General features: G+C 52.2%; 1 protein-coding gene across 1 annotated transcript in view; it reads right to left on the reverse strand.

The window, feature by feature from the left end:
- STK10 (serine/threonine kinase 10) overlaps window positions 1-23,095 on the reverse strand; it is a 41,874-nt gene that overhangs the window by 5,489 nt on the left and 13,290 nt on the right. The window contains exons 2-12 of the mRNA XM_059483748.1: window positions 22,783-22,947; window positions 10,741-10,789; window positions 9,856-10,005; window positions 7,896-7,968; window positions 7,118-7,312; window positions 6,014-6,095; window positions 5,176-5,310; window positions 3,809-4,495; window positions 2,467-2,597; window positions 1,144-1,267; window positions 75-254 (exon numbers count right to left, since the gene is read on the reverse strand). Coding sequence (XP_059339731.1) covers window positions 75-254; window positions 1,144-1,267; window positions 2,467-2,597; window positions 3,809-4,495; window positions 5,176-5,310; window positions 6,014-6,095; window positions 7,118-7,312; window positions 7,896-7,968; window positions 9,856-10,005; window positions 10,741-10,789; window positions 22,783-22,947 — 1,971 coding nt within the window. The remainder of the gene's footprint in view (window positions 1-74; window positions 255-1,143; window positions 1,268-2,466; window positions 2,598-3,808; window positions 4,496-5,175; window positions 5,311-6,013; window positions 6,096-7,117; window positions 7,313-7,895; window positions 7,969-9,855; window positions 10,006-10,740; window positions 10,790-22,782; window positions 22,948-23,095) is intronic.

Here is a 23,095-nt window from a genome sequence, read left to right on the forward strand (position 1 = left end):
GAGAAATGCCGAACTTCCCAAGAAGAAAGAACTGCAGGACATCACCTTCCCTCCCTCCCATCCCCAATCTTCACCTCCTTCTTCATCTGCTTGAGCTGCTCGAGGAAGCGCGCGTGGTCGCGCTCCTGCTCCAGGCGGATGCGCTTGGCCTCCTCGCGCCGCCGCAGCCCGTGCTCCTGCTCCATCCTCTCGATCTGCTGCTTCTGCTGCCTCTCCAGGTTCTCCAGCTCCGTGTCGTAGAACTTCTTCTTGGCCTGCCCAGGAAAGGTTAGGGTTGGGTTAGGGTTAGGGTTAGGGTTCCTGCTTTGTTGCCTTCTGAAAGTTTAAAAAGAAAAGTGAAAAGAGGAAAAATATAAAAGGGGGCAGGGGGTTGTTCCTGCTTGGGTTGAGCCTCTTTGGAGAGGAGGGAAACTTCCAACCAGCACCTCACGTTTGGAGCTGTGTGCTCCAACATTGAGCCTCTCTACAGAGGAGGGAAACTTCCAACCAACCCCTCACAACGTTGGGAGCTCTGTGCTCCAACATTGAGACTCTTTACAGAGCAGGGGAACTTCCAACCAACATCTCACAAACTTTGGAGCACATTGAGCCTCTTCACAGAGGAGCAAAATTTCCAACCAACACCTCAGGTTTGGAGCTCTGTGCTCCAACATTGCCCCCATGCAATGGAAGGAGAAGTTCTTTAAGGTCCCTTCCAACCCACACCGTTGTGTGATTAGCTACAATATTATTTTGCTTCAACAGAAGGGACCAAATGTGTGAGGCCGGTTTATTCAATTTACACCCAGAGCCTTGCCAGATTTCCTGCTGTCACACTCAGGCCGTGCTGCTTTCTTATTTAAAGTTTTTTTTTTTTTCCCTGTGAATTACAACAGCACTATAAACTGTTTCTCACAGTAGCCATGAACAGACATCAAAGAAAAGATCATGAAAGAGAGAAAGTCCAGAACAACCCTTTCCCTGCTACACCCTGCCAGGCAAAGGCTGCCAGTGCTTCCCAGGGTGCTTAATGCCCACAAAACCTCCATCCTCCATCCATGCTTGACATCCCAAAGGGGTTCCTATGATACCCAAGGCTGTTCCAACCCGGAGAGCATCCCCCGGGTTCCCAGCTGATTCCCAGGGCTCTCCCTGCCCTCCTACCATCATCTCCTGCTCGAAGCGCCGCAGCATCTGCTCCTGCTGCAGCTGGTGCTTGCTGTTCAGCTGGGCCTGGTTCCTGTGCTCCTCCTTCTGCAGCAGACGCAGCTCCCGCAGCTCCTGGCGCCTGCAGAGGGGCACGGCGGGCAGGGGCACACAGAGTGCGGGGTCAGGCAAGCTCAGAGGGCAGAGATGGGCACATCCACGAGCAGAGTGTTTCAGCAGGGAGTGGAAACTGCAGCCCACAGCTTAGAGCACCCTGGGCTGCTGTGAGCACAGGCAGGAGGGAGATCCCAGCTGCCTGATGTGCTCCAGCTGCTGGGACACTGCAGGGAGCAGGATGCTGCTCATGGGAACTGCTGGAAAACCACCCACAGGTGGCCCCACAGGTAGGGCCCTTTAGCATTCACAGCTCCCCAAATGAGCCATGGCAAAGCTCCTGAGGGGGTTCTGCAGGCACTGGTGTCCCTCAGCAGCCCAAATACCCATTGTGCCAGTTGGGTTAGTGCTCACTGCTCCCCAAATCCCAAGCTGGACTGCTCTGGCCTGGCCTCTGTACTCTGTATCCATTCTTATTCATACTTGGGTGGAAAAAAAGGCAGTTTTCCCAAATTCTGACCCATCTATGATGACATTGCATCCCTCCCCTCATCCAGCTCACCCAAAAGCACCTCAGGAACCACCCAAAAGCACCTCAGTAAATGAGCTCTGCTAATGAGCTTTTACATAAATCTGATCTTGGGACTGAGGAATAAGGCAGCCACAGGGACACAGTGTTTAGGACAAATTATCCTCTCAGGGAGTCCCTGAGAACAACATGAGGAAGCCTGGAATTGGGCATCAAATGAAACAATTTGTATTTTAATTATTTTAAGGGCCTTTTCATTTCAGTGCTAGAAACAGCAGCGCCTCTTTCTGAGGATAAGTCAGGGAGATTTGAAAGCTGCAAGATCTGCAAAGGAGTCATCAAGCAGGGAGGATACACCCATGAATATTAAATAATGCTCCAGGAGTTTACAACTCCCTTGGCCATTCTGTTAATGAAGTCTGAGGAGATTTGAGAACAAAAGGGAGAGGAACATCTTGAGAAGATTTCCCAGCTAATTTCCACTGAGCCAGGCATCTGCAGCCCTGGGGACACATTCAGTCATCCCCAGAGGACAGAGCCAGCCACAACAAACCTCCCCTTGCCACAGCCTTGCTGCATCTTGAGCTGAATCCCTCCTTCCCCTGCCCAAGTGGGACCAAGACAACAAAGAGGATTTTAACTGGATTAGCTCACAGAGAGGAAACCCTGCTTCTCCCCCATCCCAGTGCCCCACTTGCCTGAGGAACCTCATTTCTTCATCCTTCTTCTCATCCTCGCTGATGATCTTGGAGGTGGTGACGCTCACCTCCACGCCGTCCACCACGAACTTGCGGGTGCGCTTCAGGGTCTTCTTCTGCAGCCGCGAGTCCTGGGGTGGCAGGGGGAGAGGAGGGGCCCTGAAGCAGCTCCCCAGGGCTGCAAGAGCTGCACTGGAGCCCTCATAGCTGCACTGGAGCCCTCAGAGCAATTCTAGCGCTCTGTTATTCATGAGGAACATACAGAAGAACAACATGGAGCACAAACCATCGGTGAGTTTGTAGATCCAGCCTGGCTACCAAACCATGGAGCAGCAGGACTTCCACCCTGAACAAACCTAATCCACCTCCCAAAGACCCTTCCTCACCTTCCTCACATGGCTTACCCCCTGAAAAACCCAAAAAACTCCCTTCCCCTTCAAAAGGACCAACTCAGAGAGCAAATCTCTGTGTGGCATCCTCCTCAAGGATTCCAGGTGTCCTGGAAAGAAGGAGGAGGAGGAGGAAATTCCTGTGCAAGAGCATCACATTTCCAGCCATTAGGATTGCAGGCTGCTCTGGGGGATGCTGGCTCTCCAGCTCCCAGCAGGAGGTGGGGAAGGGTTTGCCAAGAAAGGTTTTCAGGCACGTTTCTGTGCCGGGAACTTCTCACTCATTTGGGCAACGTGACAAAGATCTTGTGCAACACTTCCCTCTGCCCCCTCAAGGCACAGCATTTCTTCTCCTGGAGCTCAGCAAATACCATTCCAGTTATTTTGCCTCTTCCTCAAAGCCCTGCTGGCCTGGGCAGCTCCAGGTCAAGCATTCCCAGCCTCCAGGAAGCTTTAGCAAAAGCCAAGAAGCCTGGGAGGTCTTTGTGCAGTCCCTGCTGACACAAACCAGGTCAGGTGTTGGGAAAACTGAGAGGCACAAGCCCAGATGAGCTTTTCCCTGGGATCAGGAGTGCCAAGGAAGAGCAGCAGAGTGATGCACTACGGATAAAGTTTAGGAAGCCCCATTTGGGGTTTCATCCTTGAGCAAGGACGAGTCAGGGTCATGGCGTGGTTACTGCACACAAAATAGACCCAAGACATCAGACTTCCCCTGGATTTCAGTGGCCTGGCACAGAAGAGGACACATGAACCCTCAGCAGCTCCACCAAGAGCTCCTCCTTCACCTGAGGACGTGCCACATCCCCCTGGCACAGCTCAGCCCAGCTGTGCATGCTGTGCTGGCCTGAGCCCAGCTGGGACAGGCAGCATGGAAACAAACCCTGGAGAGCTTTTCCTAGGGAAGGGTTCCTCCCTCCTGAACCCTCTCCAGCACCCCCTGGCAGCACTCTCACCTTGAGGGAGATGGAGCCGCTCTCCCTGTTGAGGGACAGGTCAGCAGACAGGGAGATGGTGAGGTCCATGCTCTCGGAGGCCGAAGTGCTGCCGGAGTCTGAGTCCCTTTTGGAGCGGGGGAATGGCCCCAGGGGCTCCAGGCTTCCATTGGCCAGCTTCTCCTCGCTGAAGTTCTCCAGGAAAACGCTCTCTGGTCGCTCCACCATGCTCTTCCTCTCCCCCATGCTCTTCCTCTCCCCCATGCTCTTCCTCTCCTCAAGGCTCTTCCCCTCCCCAATGCTCTTCCTCTCTTCAATGCTCTTCTTCTCTTCAATGCTCTTCCTCTCCTCGATGTTCTTCCCCTCCCCGATGCTCTTCCTCTCCCCAAGGCTCTTCCTCTGCTCCCTGCCTGGCCTGGGCTCCTTGTTCCCCTCCGTTGAGTTTCCCAAGTGTCCTGGCTGCAGGATGATGTCTGGCTTGTCCTGGGTGGCTGAGGGGGCTGAGCTGGGTTTTGTGGAGTGGTTGCTCTCCAGTTTGTCACTGCTCACCCCTTTGTCTGAGGCTTTGTGGCTCTGGCTCTCTGTGGTGTCCCTGCCAGCGCTCATGGAGCCGTTCAGGGCTTTGGGCAAGGATGAGTCTGGAGGTTTCTCCCCATCAAAGCTCAGCTGGCTCACCTCAGAGGAGTCCCTCTTGTGCTTCCCAGGGGGCTGCAAAGACAGGCAAGGGCAGATGTTGGGTTTGGCACCACCACTCAACACAACTGCGAGGGCTACAAGGCACAGCAAGGTCACCCTGAACTGAACTGGGAAGGAATGTCCCTTTTAGGATGTCTGCCCTGGGATGCTTCCATCCTGCCCCAGGTTGGTGGCCCCAAGGATCCTGGGGGGGAGGAAGAGGAGCAATGAAAAAGCCCCAGAACCTGCACATCCTTAAGAGGCAGATGAGGAATTTGCACAATAACTCATTTTCCCATGGCTAACACCACTGTGGATGAGCCACTTCCCTTTGTGACAGAGGAGGGAGGCTGAGATGTGTCCCCAAGCAGCTCTGAGATGTCCCCTGCAAAGAGCCAAGCCCAGGGGCAGATCTGCCCAGCTCCCTCCACGTGCTGCAGCCTTTGCTTCCCCTCCAGTTTCTCCAGCCTGCATCAGGGCTTACTTCCCTTTTTATTTTCCCTTTTCCTTTTGTTTGTTAACCACTTTTCCCGAGTCCCTCCTGTGAGTGGGCACTGAGCACCATTATTTCTCCATGCCCTTGGCAGCCACCACAACCCAGCCCCTCCCTGGCTAATCAACCACTTCCCCTCCACCTGATGTGACCCAAACCAGTTTTTGGAAGGTGAAAAAAGCACCAGGTTCTTTCCCCCAACACAGCCCCAGCTGCTCACCGAGGCAGACTCGGAGGAGTCATCCTCCTCTGCTTCATCCCGGCTGTCCTCGATCTCCTCCATCACCTCAGCCTTGGCCTCGGCCACCAGCTCCCGCAGGGCCCTGTTGCTGGTGACCTTGCTGACAAAGGGATGCTGAAAACCAAGCACAGGGACAATGTCAGCTGGCCAAAGTCACACCCTGTGAGCCCAAGGAGGACTTTGGGCTTTCAGAGACCTGAGGGCGTAGTTCCTTGCAGTGTCACTGGGATTTACCCCCAGAGGAATTCACAGGAGAGAATTGGGGTGAGGTTCAGGGCACACTGAACCTCAGGCGCTCCCCAAAGCTGCGTTATGGCAGCAATTCCCCCCCCAAAAAAGCAGCAGTGGGATTTAGACAAGGGACATCTGCCCACAGAATGTCACCAGGAGCAGGGCAGGATCCCTAGGACAAAGAGAGCCTGGGGGAGGTTAAATTGGAATGGGGCTGGAATCAGTCAGTGCCCACAGCACTGGGATCACACTGCTCACAGCACTGGGATCACTCAGTGCTCACAGTGGGAACACACTGCTCACAGCAGCTTCCAGTTTTTGCTGTGATTTTGGGAAGGGACAGGAGGAAAGGAATTGAGTTTCAATCAGGGCTAACCAGGTACAGCCCAAGCTGGCTGCCACAGGGGTGTTTACAGGAGCTGCTTCTGCTCCACATGGTGTCCACAGGGGCTCTGCAGGTTGCTCCAAAGGGGGAAAACATTGCTGATCCTTTTTGGAGAGTTTTAATGGCTGAAAAGTGCTATGAACTTTCTAAACAAGACAGAAATAATCAGAATCCAGTCTGGGCTCTCTGGTCTGTCCCTACCTCCAGCAGCTGGGCAGCACTGGGCCGGGTCTCTGGGTTCTTGTCCAGCGCCTTCTTCAGGAAATCTCTGAACTCCAGGGACCTTCAAACACAGCTGGTGGTGAGAAACTCAGCACAGGAAAGGCCCCAAATAGCAGAGGGATCAGCTTGATCCCTCAGCAGGTTCTGCCCCAGCTTGCAACTGGCCACAATCAGCATTTTGCTCCCATGGGAAACCCTGTGCTCAGTAATTCTGATTATTTGTATGAGAAGCAGCACCAGGGCCAGGGCAGGGACCAGGTTTTGCCTTTTCCTGTGCTGGCAGCAGATGGTGGGGACTGAGCCCCAGGCACAGGCAGGACACGGCAGTTGTCCCCAAAGGAGCCCATGGCAGCAGGAGCTGCTTGGGGACAAGGAGCCATCCAGTGGGCAAGAGCGGCTGTGAAGGAGCAGGAGCCCCATAGGAGGGCACCCTCAGCCTGCAAAGTGCAGCTCTGAGCAGCAGAGCGTGGCCCTGGTGTCACTCCTGGGCAGCTCCAGAGGCAGCTCGCACCCTGGCTGCTGCCTGTGACAATGACTGTAACAGTGCTGTGACAGGGCTGTGACTCTAGGGCTCTGCCAGACATTGGCTGCTGGCTGACCTGCTGCAGCTTTTATTATTTAGAAATAAGTAAATAAAATTAATAAATAAATAAATGAAAATTAGTGGCTTGTTTTCTTTAAATTAACTGGGTAATTTTCTTTTACATGCAGAAGTGGCTTTCCAGACTTCAGGGAAAGCAATTCTGGAGCTCATGGCCATCTCCAGCTTTAGAGAAAAATCTGCCTTTCATACACACGGGTTGTTCTGAGAACAGCCAAGGGGTCACCCCTGTTTTTTGGGGTGGTCTGTGGGTGAGCAGGAGCTCTCTGGTTCTGGGGGCTCTGTGGGTGAGCAGCAGCTCTCCCTGTGCTGCCTGGACCCTGTGAGCACAGTGTGAGCATCCAGCCCTCAGCCAGCACTGCCTTCCCAGCCCCCTGCACACAGCTGGAACTGGAACACAGCTAAACCCCTACCCAAATGCAAGAAAACTGCTAAAACCAACTGGTTTTTCTCCGTGTGAGAGCTGGGAGGTGCCCCCTCACCATTTGGAGGGGCAGCTGAGCGTGGGCGGGTCGGACTTGGCGATCTTCAGCAGGACCCTCATGGGGTTCAGCTCGTGGTGGGGCGGCTCAATCTGGGCCATCTCGATCAGGGTGATGCCCAGGGACCAGATGTCAGCCTTGTAGTCGTAGGGAGTGTCCTTCATGGTCTCACACATCACCACCTCCGGGGCCATCCTGCGAGGGGCAGGGCAGCAGCAGTTAAATAACCCACAAATAACCCACACCCACAAATAAACCACAGGGCTGCAGGAAACACAGCTGTTCCTCCCAGAGCTGCAGGAAACACAGCTTTGCCCCCCAGCCCTGGGTTTCAGCATCTTTTCCACGGGGTGCAGCCCCCTCCTTGCTCCACAGAAAACCCCCAGGCCGTTGACATCTGGCGCGGATGTTGCCTCAGAGCATCAATTAATCCCTGCAGTTCCACTCCTCCAGCAAGCTGGGTGATTTAGAGGTTTGTGTTTCTGTGGCAGGGCCTCGTTCCCATGTGCTTGGAGTGGCTTCAAAGCCCATGTCACCCCCGGGATGGGGAGAGCACACTCGTGTGACCCTCGCTGCAAGCCTGGAGCGCTGTGACCCCTCTGCAGCACACAGAGCTCTCACAGCTCTGCTCAAGGAAAACCCTTGAAATGTGCAAGAGAATGGCCAAGAATCCTCATTCAGATCCTCCCACCCTAAAGCAGAGTGGCCCAACACCCCCCAAAGCTCCAGAGCAAAGCTGATTTTCAGGAGTGAAGCCCTCCACGAGTAGGGCACTCACCAGTAAGGGGTCCCGATGAAGGAGTCTCGCTTCTGCAGGGTTTTCATGTTCTTGGCAGACACCCCAAAGTCAGCTGCAAAGAGCAGTAACGTTAGAGGCTGGAGGGAAGCTGGAAAAGCTTTCTGAGTTAGCACACTTGGCTGAGACACAGACTGGAGAGCAAACAGCACACACACTGATGCCATGGGCTGTGTCCTCTGAGCTGAGCATCAGGAGTTCAACCCGGTTTGGGGTACATGACCCCCGGGATTTTCCTCTCCCATATGCTATAAAACAGGCACAACCCCCTCCTGCCAAACCCTCCATGTCTGTGAGGAAATGGAGTTCTTTGCTGCAAACAAAAGCAGCTCCATGGCAGATTTCATGATTATTTCCTAGCAAAAAGCCTGATTTTAGAGCAGAAAAGTCAAAGTGCCGTTCCATTCCTCCATAGCAGATTTCAGGATTATTTCCTAGCAAAAAGCCTGATTTTTAGAGCAGAAAAACCAAAATGCTGTTACATTCCTCCACAGCAGATTTCAAGACCTATTTTGTAGAAAAAAGCCTGATTTTAGAGCAGAAAAACCAAAGTGCTGCTCCATTCCTGCACAGCAGATTTCAAGAGCTATTTTCTAGCAAAAAGCCTGATTTTAGAGTAGAAAAACCAAAATACTGTTCCATTCCTCCATAGCAGATTTCAGGATTATTTCCTAGCAAAAGTCTGATTGTAGAGCAGAAAAACCAAAGTGCTGTTACATTCCTCCATAGCAGATTTCATGATTGTTTCCTAGCAAAAAATTTGATTTTAGAGCAGAAAACCCAAATTGCTGTTCCATTCCTTCTGTCCCTGATTTGTCCCTTCTGAGCTCAGCCCAGGTTAAATTGGTCAGACCTGGAGGGGGTTCAGAGCCCACACAGTGGGTTTGCTCTCTGGGACAGCCCTGGGGGCAGCTGGAGGAGCTGTCACCATCCCCAGCCCGAGCTCAGGGTGTCCCTGCCTGTCCTGCACACAAACCCAGCCTCTCCTCCCTCAGCAGCACTCGTTGGGTGCCAGCTGAACTCCAGAGCTGGCAAAGGAACCCTCTGGCAAGGCTGCCCCTGTCACCACCAAGGCTGCTGTGCAGATAAGAGGAATTCCTCCAGCTCCCAGCCCTGCCAGCTGGCACCCCCTGCTCAGGATGCTCAGCAGGCCAAAACCCACAGAAATCGGGTTCAGAGAGGGATTAAATAAATTCAGGGAGGAAAAATCCATCGCGGGGCTGAGCTGGCTGTGCCCTGGGGGCTGCAGCTCCATTTGCCTTTCCATGGAACAAAACCTTCCCCTCCTTGTGCTGCTGCTCCTCCTGGGCAGCAGAGAGCATCCCTCAATCCCAACACCAACACTCAGGGGTGGTATTTTCTGGGGTCCCTGTGGCAGGAAGGAATGAATCTGACTCCATTTTCTTAGAAGGCTAATATATTGCATTATATTAAAAATATATTATATAATATTATATTAAAAATATATTATATAATATTATATTAAAATGTATAATATTATATTAAATATATTATATTATATTATATTAAAAGATAATAGGATATGATAGTATAGTATATGATATGATATTACTATACTAAACTATACTAAAGAATAGAGAAAGGATAGAGACAGAAGGCTACAAAGAATGATAATGAAAACCCTTCCAGAGTCCCAAAACAGCTGGCTGTGATTGGTCATTGAGTCAAAACAATTCACGTGAAACCAATGAAACAACCACTGTTGGTAAACAATGTCCAACAACACTCCAAAGCAGCAAAACACAGGAGAAGCAATCAGATAATTATTGTTTTCATTTTTCTCTGAGGCTTCTCAGCTTCCCAGCAGCAGAAATCCTGGTGAAGGGATTTTTCAAAAAACATGACAGTGACACTCAGGGACATCCAAACCTGACAGATCCAGCTCCAGCTGTCCCTGGGGAGGTGCCAGGCACTGACTCACCCAGCTTGATGTCCCCATCCTGGGTGAGGAGCACGTTGCCAGCCTTCAGGTCCCTGTGGATGATCCTCTTGCTGTGCAGGTAGTGCAGAGCTTCCAACATCTGGCGGCAGATCACCTGGATCTGGGGCTCAGTCAGGGCCCTGTCCAGCTCTGCAGGGAGGGACAGGGGATCACACAGGACAGGGATCAGGGGATGCTCACCTGAGCAGCAGGAAGGGCCAGGTCACCCAGCAGGGCGTGGCAAAGCCACTGTCCCTGTGCCAGAGCAGCGGGGGATGATGGAAATCAGCTTGTAAAGGTGTTTTATTCCTAAACCAGCACTTGCAGCAGGATTTCCACCTCCTGGAGCTGCTGGGAATGCTCTGTGATTCAGTGATTCCATTTCTGCTGCTCACAGTGACAGGAGTGACCTCCCTGCTGAGGAGCAGAGAGCATCCCTCAATCCCACCACACTCAGGTGTGGTATTTTCCGGGGTCCCCCATGGCTGGAAGGAATTAATCTGACTTCATGTTCTCAGAGGAACATGGAGTCAGATTCATTCTTAATCTGAATATATTATATTATATTATATTGAATATATATATAATATATATATTCAATATATATATTATAATATAGATATAATGTATCAATATATTAATATAGCTATATATAACAATACAATATATTAATTTATATTAATATGATGATAATAATATAATATATTAATTTATATAATATATAATATAAATATATAATATATATTTAATATATTATAATATATTATATATTAAAATAATATATGGAAAGTATATTATATTATGTTATGTTATGTTATATTATATTATATTATATTATATTATATTATATTATATTATATTATAATTGGGCACAGCTGCACTCACCCAGCATGGTGGCATCCACGGCCCCGCCCGGGCAGAACTCGATCATGATCTGGGGGGGCAAAGAGAGGGTTAAAGCCAGGCTGGGTCCCACTGGGCAAGGGGAGGGCAGAGGAGCAGAGCTGGGTTGGTTTCCCTGATTCCCTGTCCAGCTGTGAGAGCTCCCCTTGGGCACTGTGAGGAGCTCCCAGCCCCGGGGGCAGGTGCCACCCTCTGCCCAGGGACCTTCTGCCAGGTGCCACCCTCTGCCCAGGTGCCACCCCCTGCCCGGCTCCCAGGGACCCTCCCGGGGCTGGGGCACCCCCAGCACCCCGTAGCCGGTGCCCACCCCAGCACAGCCTCAGGGTTTGGGGCTGCCCCCGTTGCCATCCCTCCCCTGGCTCGGGGGGCAGCGCTGCCAGCAGGGTGGGATGAGTGCCATAGCTGCGAGCTGACGTGGCTCAGAGGCTTCAGAAAGGGCTTTCCCTGCCAAGGGAGGGATGGGGAGGGCTCTCGTGCCTTTAGGGAAGGGTTTTTAGCTGTTTTTATTTCCCCACATTGCTCAGTAGTTCGTTGCTCTCTGATTTGGAGCAGTTTGAGGGGGAAGCGTGTCAGTAAACAGGGAGAGCACATTCCCCAGATGCTGCCTTTTCCCCAGGGACGTGCAGAGCCCTGCCAGTGCCACACATCTGCTTGCCATGAGTTGTCCCCAGCACCTCAGGGATGCAGATCCTCTCCTCTGAGCTCTGCACGGGCTCAGCCATTTCTTGCTCCTCTCTAGGGCTGCTCAGACCAACTGATTACAATTTCAAGCAGCCAGGGATTACAAGAGGTGCTTCACCTTTCCAAGCAGCTCTGCTCCTCGTGGAGGTGACACAGAGTGCTGAAATGCCAGAGGTGACTCTGAGGACAGCCCTGAGCACTGTTTACAGCTCAGCTCTCTAAACCCATCCACAGGGGTCACATCACTCAGAGCAGCTCCAAACACAGACCCAGGAGCTCAGGGAAGAAGGTTCAGGCTCCATTTCTCATGGATTGATCCTGCAGCTCCAGGAGAGCCACATCCCACTCCTGAGATCCCCTGCTTGGGGACAATGGGGAGCAGGAGCAGGACAGGGCTGCAGCAAAGCTGGAACTGCTTTGGACAATCAGCCCAGGGCCAAGGAGCCAGAGAGGGACAAACTGAGGGGACAAACCTGGCCAGGGGTGACAGAGGCACCACTGGAGGAGAATAACCAGGGCCAGGGATGAAACAGGCAGGTGGGGAGAAATATTTGGGAATAAGACAGCTGAACCCCTCCCAGAGCAGGAGAACCAATGACCACCCATGCAGGTGAAGCCTGACAGGAGAGATGGGGCCAGCAGAGCATCAATGGGACATACCAACACTTGGTTGTTGTTTAATGCCTTGAACCAGAGCACCAGCAGCTTCCTGAGCACAAGGAAAGGCAGGAATTGTCCCCAGGCACAGAACTGCCCTGTGCCCCACTGCCACCCCAAACATCCCCAGGAGCAGAATTCCCACCCATTGTTTTTGTGGTGTTCCTCGCCACATTCATCAGAGCAGGATAAACCAGCAGTGGCCACCAGCCCTTCCTGGGCTGCTCAGAGCAAACCTCACAAAATTCCAGCCAGGTTTGCAGCTGGCAATGAGGAAATGAGCAGCACCAGTCCCTCTGGAGCAGCGTGACCCTGTGTGCGCATCCAGGCACAGCAGAATGCAGCTGGGCACTGGGAGACTTTCAAATGGGCATTTTCAACTCCCAAATGGGCATTTTCAACTTCCAAATGTGCACTTTCAACTCCCAAATGTGCATTTTCAACAAGAGCAGAGATGCCAAAGAATAATTGTGGGTGTGGCCAGAGCAGCTAAAAAAACAACGAGCTGGTTTCAGCCCCAAAATGCAATTTAAACAAACAGAGCTGGCAGTGTCCCAGATCATCCACACTGCCTTCAGGAGCAGGGCCAGCCTGGAGAGGGCTCTGCCATGGAGGTGACAGCAGCAGCTGTGTGAGGGCTGGGAGCACCCACAGCTCCTCCTCCTGATGCTGCTCGGGGCCCTGTGGGTGTGCAGGCAGTAAACATCCTGTTCCTAATGATTTCCCGTGCACAACAAACCCAGGGGCTTCCAGGATTTTTGTGCGGAGGAAATCATTGTCCCAGGAAATCCAGGCACTTCCTCAGCCCAGGCAGCTGGGGGGACACAGTGCCACATCAAAGCTCCTACAAATCCACCATCCATGTTTTGGCTTCCAGTCCATAAAACCACCCCAAAAATCACATTTAGCTCAATTTCTGAGTTATCTGAGTGACAGGCACAGACAGAGCCCCCAGCCCCAAATCAGCCCCAGCCAAGGGGCTCAGAACCCCCTGGGCTCACTCAATCCCAGCTCCAGGGGATGCTCTGGCTGCACACACAGAACAGATTTGGGCTGAAATAGAAAGGAACTTGCTGTCACTACCTGTGAAAACCTTTGTGACGGTTTCAATAAAACATGTGAAACAAAACAAAAACACAGAGCTCTGCATGCAGACAAAAGCTTTCCTTTCCAAAAAACCTTTGCAATGGGCAACATTAAACTGAAATTCATAAGAGAAAATCCACTCAAGTTAAATGGTGGTCACCTCGATTTTTCCCATGGCTCATCTTGATCCTGTGCTCACCACAGCAGGATCTGGAGGCATTTTGGGTGACAAAAACCAAGGAGCAGCCTCTCCTGCCCAGGTGCCCCCAAGGTGGCACCGAGCCCCAGCTCACTCCTGCCACCATGGGCAGGACAGCTCCTGCCTCTTGGGCATGTCTGGAACTTTCTCCATGGCTAAAACAAAGAGCAAAACCACACACACAAAGCTTATCTGGAGAGATAATGTCACCAAACAGTGCCCAGTGGCCAAGGGTGGGACAGCTGCTGGCCCCAGCAGGGTTTGGCTCTTACTCACCAGAGGGCAGTGCCCACAAACCTTCCCTGGCAGGCAGGAAGGGCCAGGGGGTGGAAAGCAAAAGCCATCCCTGTGTGGGGGGATTTGTTCCCCGTTGGTGTTCTGAATATCTGTGAACACACATGGGGTTATGGGGAAATGCTGTGCTGGGTCTGCAGTGCAGCCCTGCAGCAATTCAGGAATCTCATTAAGATTCCTTAATTGCCTTCAGGAGGTCATGGAAAGACCCCTCTGCCCATCATTTGTGGGATCGTTGTGTGGGCAGGAGGGGGAAATGGGAGGGTTGGAGCACATGGAGAGAGAGCTGGGGAAGGAAAAGCTGTCAGGTTGCCACCCATCCCATCTGCTCCACCTTCTCTCACATGGTGGGAGATTGCAGGGGTTGGGATTGTCCAGGCTGGCTCTGGGGACATCTCAGATTTTGGGTTTTATCTGTCTTAACAAGTTAGTTTTAACTTGGCGTCCCAGTGCAGGATCAGAGCTGGACTTTGGTGATCCTGGTGGGTCCCTTCCAGCTCAGGGTACCCTCAGGTGATTCTGTGACACTGTGACAAGACCTGCAGCCCCCAGTGGGCACAGGGCCCTGCCATGCCCCAGACCCCCCCAGCCTGGCCCAGGAGCTGAGCACAGCTCCAGCCCTCACCATTTCCTCCCAGGCTGCAGCAGTGGGGCCCTCTGTGTTTGTGGGGAAGCCACAGCATCCTGCTGCACCCGCGTGGCCCTGCCACGTTTCTGGGCCAGCTCTGAGGTGTCCTTGTCACCCACAGTGGAAAGCACCCCCAGCACAGCCTTGTGCTGGCACACAGGGCTGCGGAGATAAGAGAAACCAAACCTGATAAAGGAAACCGTGCTGCACTTGCAGAGAGAGCTGCAGGTTCCCTCCTGCCACCCATCACACCTGGGCCACCTTCTCTCCATCCAGATGTGGAGCTGGCATAGAGCTCCAGGAGCAGAGGGGGTTTGCAGCTGGCAGTGCCTGTACCTGTTCTGAGCCCCTCTCACTAACACCCATCACACCTGGGCCACCTTCTCAGCATCCAGAGTGGGGAATTAGCCCAAAGTTCCAGGAGCAGAGGGGGTTTGCAGCTGGCAGTGCCTGTTTCTGCTCTGTGCCCCTCTCACTGCCACCCTCACACCTGGGCCACCTTCTCAGCATCCAGAGCGGGGAATTAGCCCAAAGTTCCGGAGCAGAGGGGGTTTGCAGCTGGCAGTGCCTGTTTCTGTTCTGAGCCCCTCTCACTGCCACCCTCACACCCACAGCTCACCCCTGTGTGCAGCACCAGCACAGCTGCAGCAGCCAGGGCCCCCCAGCTCCTCGGGCTCTTTCCCTTCTCCCTTTGCTGTGTTTCTGCTGAATGTGAAGGATTCCTGGCTGCTTTTCCTGTAAGTGGGTGGTGGTGCCAGGAAAGCCCTGCTGGGCACCCCTGTGGGCACATCTGGCTCCTTCCTCTGCATGCCAGGGAGCACTGGGGTGTCCCTGCGGGGTCCCTGCAGTGCAGCAGGGCTGGGGCCAGCTGGGACACTCCTTTGCCAAGCCCTGCTGCAATCTGGAAATCACCCAGGTGGAAATCACTGCTCCACCAGACGGGCTCACCCAGAGCCAGGCTGAGCTGCTCCTGCTCTCTGCTGGGGGCTGAACCACAAAATCCATCCCAGGCTCATTCCTGGAGCCCCATGATGTGACCGTGTTCACAGGGGTCTCAGGTTGAGGGAAGAGACGAGGATCTGACTCCATGTTTCAGAAGGTTTGATTTATTATTTTATGATATATATTACATTAAAACTGTACTAAAAGAATAGAAGAAAGGATTTCATCAGAAGGCTGGCTAAGAATAGAATAGGAAAGAATGATAGCAAAGGCTCTGTCTCGGATTCTCTGTCCGAGCCAGCTGGGCTGTGAGTGGCCATTAATTAGAAACATCCAACATGGATCAATCACAGATGCACCTGTTGCATTCCACAGCAGCAGAAAATCATTGTTTACATTTTGTTCCTGAGGCCTCTCAGCTTCTCAGAAGGAAAAATCCTAAAAGAAGGATTTTTCATAAAAGATGTCTGCGACACCATGAGACCAGAGCAGCACCAAGACAAAAGGGGACAACACCCAAAGGCCACTGTGATCTGCAAAAGCCACCAGCTCCAGCTGCAGCCAGCCCTCAGCAGCCACAGAGAGGGCACAGAACAATCCAGAAGCCACCAAAAGCCTCTTGGCTGCCCCAGAGCAGCACAAATGTCAAAAGCTGGCCTGACATGGCAAATATGCTGTAGGTGGAAGTGAAATAATTCCCTCTCTGTAAGAGAAGGCTCCAAGCTTGCCAATTTTCCCTCACGGACAAGGACACCATTCAGAGACTTTAAATATAATAAACCTTTTCTGCCCCCCTTTTCTGGACAAAATAACCTACAGAGAAAAATATTTGAAATCAGAAATGAAAAAATGTTGTCCCCATAAGGGGTGGGGGGAAGACGATGCAGGGCAGGAAACAAGGGACACAAAGTTTAGGGAGTTTCAGAGTAAGAAAACTTTATGGAGAACAAAGTCAATACTCCTGGCAAAGTGCAGGGCTCCCTGCTGATCTGAAGGAAACTGGGGATGAGCTCTGCACATTTAAATCACTGCAAGATGACAAAATGTTTCCTTGGACTGCCCCCCACAGATGGCAGAAAAATTCCCATCCCTACTGCAATGTTGGCAGCACAAATTGAAACTCCTTTGAGTTCAACCAAATGGTTTTGATGTTGCAAAAAGCTCCTTGTGCTTCTCGGAGGGCTGTGAGTGGGATCCCTTTTCTCACCAAGTTATCAGCATTTGGAGGTCACTAAGTTCACTTTGTTATGGGATGGGAAGCAAAACTCCAAGAATCGTTTCAGATATAAATAGCAAAAAGGAAGAAGTTGCTGCTTCAGTGGGAAGATGCCCCAAGTGCCCTGTGTCAGCATCTGAGGGAGATGAGGCATCTCAGAGGGCAAAGCTCACTGGCAGAGCTGGAGTTTGACCCAGCACAAGTTTCCTGGTGGCTTTTATGGAGTCAGCAGTTCCAGCACAGCCCCAGAGCCTCACCTGGCCAGGAGGAGAACAATGCACTGAAGGATTGGCAAAGGGCTTGAGGAGTTTTCCATTCCTGCTTGGCATCTCCCTAGAAACAACAAGCCCTTGTCCTAATCATCCCCAAATTCCCAGCATGACGTGCATGGATCCACCACACAACCTGAGTGTTGCTGTTTAACAATTCCAGGGCTTTTTAGGAACAGCCCCTTGTCCTAATCAACCTCAATTTCCAGCATGAGGTGCCTGGATCCACCACACAACCTGAGTGTTGCTGGTTAACAGTTCCAGGGCTTTTTAGAAACATCAACTACTTCTCCTAATCATCCCCAATTTCCAGCACAGGGTGCTTGGATCCATCACACAACCCTGAGTGTTGCTGTTGAACAGTTCCAGTGAGGGCTTTGAAGTCAATGGATCACTCCAGGCCACGAGGTCTGCAAAAGGACATCCCTCCCTCCCTGAAAATGACAACTTTCAGGCTATATCTGACACAGAATAAAGTTTAAACCTGCAAGCTATCCCTCCTTGCTGAAGCTGGGTTTCAAGGCACTGTTTCCTATCCACAGGGAGTTCATAAATATTCCTGTCTATGCAAACCCTGCTCCTTAGCATTCCCTGGGAGATCCAGCCAAGTGGGAACGTGGCTCATTGCAATTCAGTCCTAAACAAAGTTTTCAGGTGCTTTGAAAGCTGATTTGCCTACAAGGCTTCTTGTCTGCTCTGCTTTTCTTTTCATGAAGCTCCGGCCTCACGTTCCAGCCCTGCACTGGGACCCAGCACCCAGCACTCATTCCCAAGTGCCATTTACCCTTGGGGAAACTTTAGGCAAATCCCTGTCTGTGCCTTCACTCTCAGAGCCAGGATAATGACACCAGGCCTTTTCTGAAGCCTTCCAGGGTGTGCAGATGACAAGGCTGTGCAATCACAAGGAATTATTACCTCAATAACCTCTTCATGCAACGTTATCCTGTGCAAAGGGTGGCAGACAAAGGTTTCTGTTCTCCTTTAGGCTGTCCTGTTGGTACCTGCAGGAGCACTCCTGAACTCACCTGGGCTGTGGCAATTTGCCATAAATCATTTTGGGGGTTGCTAAAAATCATCGGGTTTCTCTCTGTTTTAAGGGAAACCCCCCAGTTTTACCCAGAATAGGATTTATGGTCACTTGCCAGGAGGCTGAATGCTGAAGCTCACGTTCACAGCACAGAGGGGGAACTTGCTGCCCAGATTTCCAACAGAGGAAGATTTACACCTCCAGGCCTTTGGGAATGGCCAGGCAGAGAGAAGGGAAGGAGATGCCACCAGAGATCTGACCCATCTCATCCCAGCTGGCAGAGACACAGCCCCAAAGCTGGAGCAGGAGTGATCACCCACTTCAACTGTGCTGCTCTGAGCAGCAAACTGCTGACCCAGGAAATGCAGCAAAGCACCAAAACCCCACTGGGCTGCATCACTTTTTCCACTTTGCAGCTCTGGCCGAGCTGAGGAGCTGCCCCTGAGGCCAGGGAGGAGATGTCCCTGCTGTGATGTCCCTGCTGCATTCCCAGGGCCAGGCAGTGCCCTGCTGCTCTCTGCCCACACCTGCTCCTCTCCTACCCACCCTGCTGGAGCTCCTGGGGGTGTTTTGCAGTTCTGCCTGAATTCTGGACTGGTAGGAATTTGGAAACCGGTCCAGCCAACCCCACCCCCTCAGTGCTGCTATTCCCAGCGGGGCTGATCCTGCAGCAGCTCCCCAGCCCTGCCAGATCCCACAGGGACTGGGATTTATGTTCCTGAGGAAGGGGAGGGATTGCTGTTCCTCTGGTGAGCTGTTCAGCAGAGTTTGGGATCTCTTTGTTTTCTTGGGCTTTCCCTGGGCTGTGCTCGAGTCCCGCTAGCTCAAACAACAAAGTTCAACAACTTCTGGGGGAAGTTTGGTACAAAGCTCCAGGAGCAGGAGGCCAAGTAGGAAGGGCTGCAGCTCTGCTGCCAAGTGGAGCTTTAAAGGGACACAAAGAGCCACGGGATTCCTCAGGGAATGGAGAGGAGCAGCTTGGAGAGCCTTGCTCTGGTGCAGCATTCACACAAACACATCCCCACGGGCATTCAGCCAAGCTCAGGCTGCTCACCCTGCAAGACATCCCTGCAAGTTGTGATAACCTCCCTTTGCTAAGGAAAACTGAGGGGAATCTGAGCCTGCTACCAGCTCCCTTTTCTGTTTGTTTTAAAGCAAAGGTATTGCCAGCCTCAGAGGCTGCAGATGCTTTACATAGCCCAGCAGTCGAGTGCATGGGATAATGAGCATTTCTTTATGCTACAGGATTTTCAAGAATGCCCAAATCTCCAGTCAACATCCATATCAAAGGGGGAGCAATCCCAAAAGTGCCTGGCTGGGCAGGTCAGGGCCTGCCCACAGCAAATGCAAAGGGCTTTTTTAATGTGAGCACAAAGAGCAGCACAGAGCTGGAGTGTCTGTGCCAGCTGTGGGAGTCTGTACCCACACAGGAGAAACCCTGAGCTGGTTAAATGAGCCATTCCCCAAAAGGCCCAGGCAGGCAGGGTTACCTGCACAGAGCAGCAACTCCTGCTTTGATCTCCAGGAAAATGCTGTTTATTCAAAAACCCTTTTGCCATGGCAACCTTGGGGCAGGGAGAAGCAGGAAAGGGGGAGACAACTCCCCAGGGCTTCCCTGGAAAAGCTGTCCCACCACCAGCACAGAGCTCCAACACCTGGGGCCAAATGATGTTTTGATATCATTGAATTTCTAGAGATGTCTTGAATTTCGAGAGATACCTGGAATTTCTAGAGATACCTGGAATTTCTAGCGGTTCCTGCAGCCTCAGTGCTGCAGCATCTCAGGCTCCTGGGTTTGCTGCTGGGCTGGCTGGGCACAGCCACCATGCCCTGGGAGCAGAGGTTTCCTGCAGGAAAGGTCACACAAACAGAATTCTCCTCCCCTGTGTGTTATCAGTGCTCTGGCTGCGGGAGGAGACACTGGGAACTGCAGAATGCTGCAGCAGCAGCAGCACATCAGAAGTTCCTCCCTTCCTCCCAGCTCTCAGCCTGGCTTTTTGTTGTTGTTTTGGAAGGGGGAAAAAAAGACTCCCAACCACGCAGCCCTTGAGAGGGACACAAAACACAAGAGCTGTTGTTGTGCTCCTTTCCCATGCTGTAATAATTATCAGGGAAAATCCTGTTCAAAGCAAGCAAACCCCCTCTCAGCCCCGTTCCTAAGCCACAAATAACTTTTAAAAGTCCATTTTAAAAGCTGTGTTATATTGGGTGAGGGGGGTTTGCTTCTGTGTTTCCAAGTCCTGCATCACAGTGCAGGAAAAGAGAATTTAAAATGTGTCCCAGCCACAAGGACTCAAACCAAACTCTTTAAAAGCAAGCATGAGAATCTCAGCTTTCATTCAGTGCCCCCATTTCCAGCAGCCAGGATTTATGCAAAAGAACATGAAATGCCACGGGGCTTGTAATAAAAATAAAATAAAATCCTGAAAGCTCCCACCAGGGCAGTTCTGCAGCTTCCCTGGGCTGTTTTCAAGCAGCACAAGACTCCTTGGCCTCTGCCATGAGCAAAGGAAAGGAGGTGGAGGGGGATGGAACGAGATAGGAGCTGCTGGCAGGGCACAGCCTCTCTGCTGAGGATTTAAATGCCAAGAAAGTTCATGCTGGATGCTGTTATCCCACCAGATTTATCCCTGGGAACTCACTGGTGCTTTCCCAACCCTTGCTCACAGTGGGCTGTGCTCCATCCCACACAAGATTTGGGGTTTTCCTCCTTTTACAATTTAAAACCAGGTATAAAACCCAGAGGAACTCTCTGGTTTGTGCTTCCCTTTCAGTGCTGAGGATTTCTGAGCAGCTGCAGGAGGATGAGCCATTTCCCCTTGCACAGAAAGGTCTTTTGCTCCATAAATATTTCATTTCATGTCTCCTCCTGGCTGCTGGAGCACAAAGAGGAGCCTGGCAGAGCCAGGGGGACCTGACCCAGCTCAGGGCGGGCAGAGGGTTCCTCACACATTTCCCCAAGGAAAGAACAGCCACAGTGATTTAGGAAGAGCTTGTGGCACTGTGAATTATTCAAGCTGCTGCCACCCAGGAGCTTGGGCACATCTGGAGCTGCTCACTTGGAATATTCCCTTTCCATGCTGGGCTGTGAGGAGCAAGGGAGCCACAGAGGGTTCCTGACCAGACAGGCACCCCCAGAGGTTTTATCTGAGAATCCAGGCACCCAGCATGCAAATGCTGCAGGAAAATACTGTTTCAAACAACTGCACAGACAGCAACGAGGAAGGGACGTGGGCAGAGCAATAAAAGCTGCTCTTTATGTTTGGATGCAGATTTTCCCCAGCAGCACTGGTCACCAAGCAGAGGAAGGTTCTGACTTCAGGGAAAATCTGGTGGGGACTAAAAGCCCTGCAGAAATAAGCCAGCCTGGCTTAATTACTCCCCTCCAAGCCAGGGAAACACTGGAGCATTAATAAAACCAGCCTGAGCACTGAAATGCAAATGCTACTCCAAAAACGAGATAAAGAGAAGGATCCTGCTCCCAGAACAATGCTGGGGCTGCAGGGAGGGTTTGACAGGACCCCAGACCTGCCCTGGTGGGGAGCCCCAGACAGGAGGCTCCTGTGGCAGAGTTTAATTTTGGCAGGTCACAAAGGAACTCTGCAATCCCCGTTCCTCCAGGAACGAAGGAAGGAGGGAAGGCAAAGCTCCCCATGGCAGGGATGGGGCTGACAGAGCAGGGCAGGGAGGTGAAGCCAAAGAGGGTGGCAGCTGAAGCAGCCTCATCTCTCACCCCGGCTCAGGCTGTGTTTGCCTTTTTACTTCAGCCCAGATTAATCCTGCTGCACTTGCAATCCATCCAAATCCCAATCCTAGGAGGGATGTTTGTCCTTCCCTTCCTCACAGAGTACATATTTACCTTGCTCTTAACATAGCCAGGGCTCAGAATCCATCCAAAATACCAACGGGACAGCTCAGCTCCCTCGAGAGCAGAAGAGAGAGCAGAAACACTGCAGCACTGCAAGCTGGGTGTTCCACAGGGCTCAGGGCCTTCAGCCATGGATTTTTAACCAAGAAAACACGTGCTGACAATGCAGAAGGTGCTGCTGAACCAGCCCAATGAAACATCCCCCTCCTGCACTGCTGGAGCCAGGCTGGGACTGGCACCACAGGCAGGGACTGGCAGCTCCAACAGCCCAGCTCACACCAGGCAAGCCCCACAAGCTGAGATCTCCTCTTTAACTCTGTTAAATCTACCCGGGGAGGCCACAGAGGTATCTGAGACGTTAAAAACAGGAAGGAAGAAGCAGCAGAGCTGCTGAACGCACCCTTTGCCACTCTCCTGACTTCCTGCGGTTCAAGGAGGAGCAGATGAACTGAGGAGATGGGTTTGGAAATGCTCCTGTTCACCTGATTTCCACAATCCTCACCCAGGCACAGAGCTGAGCACCCAAGGGCTCACTCCCTCAGCCCCTCCATGCCCTGCACAGAGCACAGGAAGGAGCATTTCACACTCAGCTTCCTCTGCTGCCTCTCACACTCGGCTTCCTCTGAAGCTTTCACCACTCTGAGAGAACAGCAGGCAGGGGAAATCAAAAACCATCTATAAACCTGCTGGGCTAGGGGAGAGAGCTGCAGGAACCTGCTGTTCCAGCCCCTGCACCAACCCACTCCACTGCATTTTATGTTCCTGCCCCTCCACAATGCAGCTCTTGCTATCAGGTGCCTCTGCTTTGCAGGGGCTGAGCCCCAAATCAGCCCCAAATCCTGAAAATCACCTGGAAGAGTCTCCCTTCCAGCTGGTGCTTTAAAAGAGAGGGGAACTTACTGGTGATGCTTTTTCTCCCTTTACAAACTCTTAATGGTGGGAAAAAACCCAACTCCAAGTTCCCTGTGAAATCCCTTGGCCCTCCCTTGGGTTTTTACCAGCAGCTTTAGCAAGAAGAGAGTTTGGTGATGAGGACAGCAGGGAAAATCCAGGCCCTGAGCACAGAGTGAGCTCATGACTCATTTCTGATGCTCAATCAGCTCCAGACAGGGGTTTGTTCACCATGACAGGGGCAGGATGTGCCAGCCCAGCCTTACCCAGAGTTTGCCATCCCAGTAGAAGGCTCCCAGCAGTTTGACGATGTGGGGGTGGTCACAGGTGGCCAGGATCTCAATCTCCACCATGTAATCCTCCAGCTCATCCTCACTCTTGGTCTCGATGACCTTGGCAGCTGCCAGAGCTCCCGTCTCCTTGTTCTTGGCCTGGAAGGGAAATCAGGGTGAGTGCAGAGAAAGTGAGGAGCAGCAAATTGCTGAGCTCTGGAATCTGCTCCCTGGACTCCTCCAGGGATGGGCACTCCACCCTGGAGCAGCTTTGGGTTGTGGGTGTTTTTAACATTTATCACTGGTA

The sequence above is a fragment of the Ammospiza nelsoni genome, chromosome 16 (genome assembly GCF_027579445.1).
Source record: "Ammospiza nelsoni isolate bAmmNel1 chromosome 16, bAmmNel1.pri, whole genome shotgun sequence".
In the NCBI taxonomy this organism is placed as follows: domain Eukaryota; kingdom Metazoa; phylum Chordata; class Aves; order Passeriformes; family Passerellidae; genus Ammospiza; species Ammospiza nelsoni.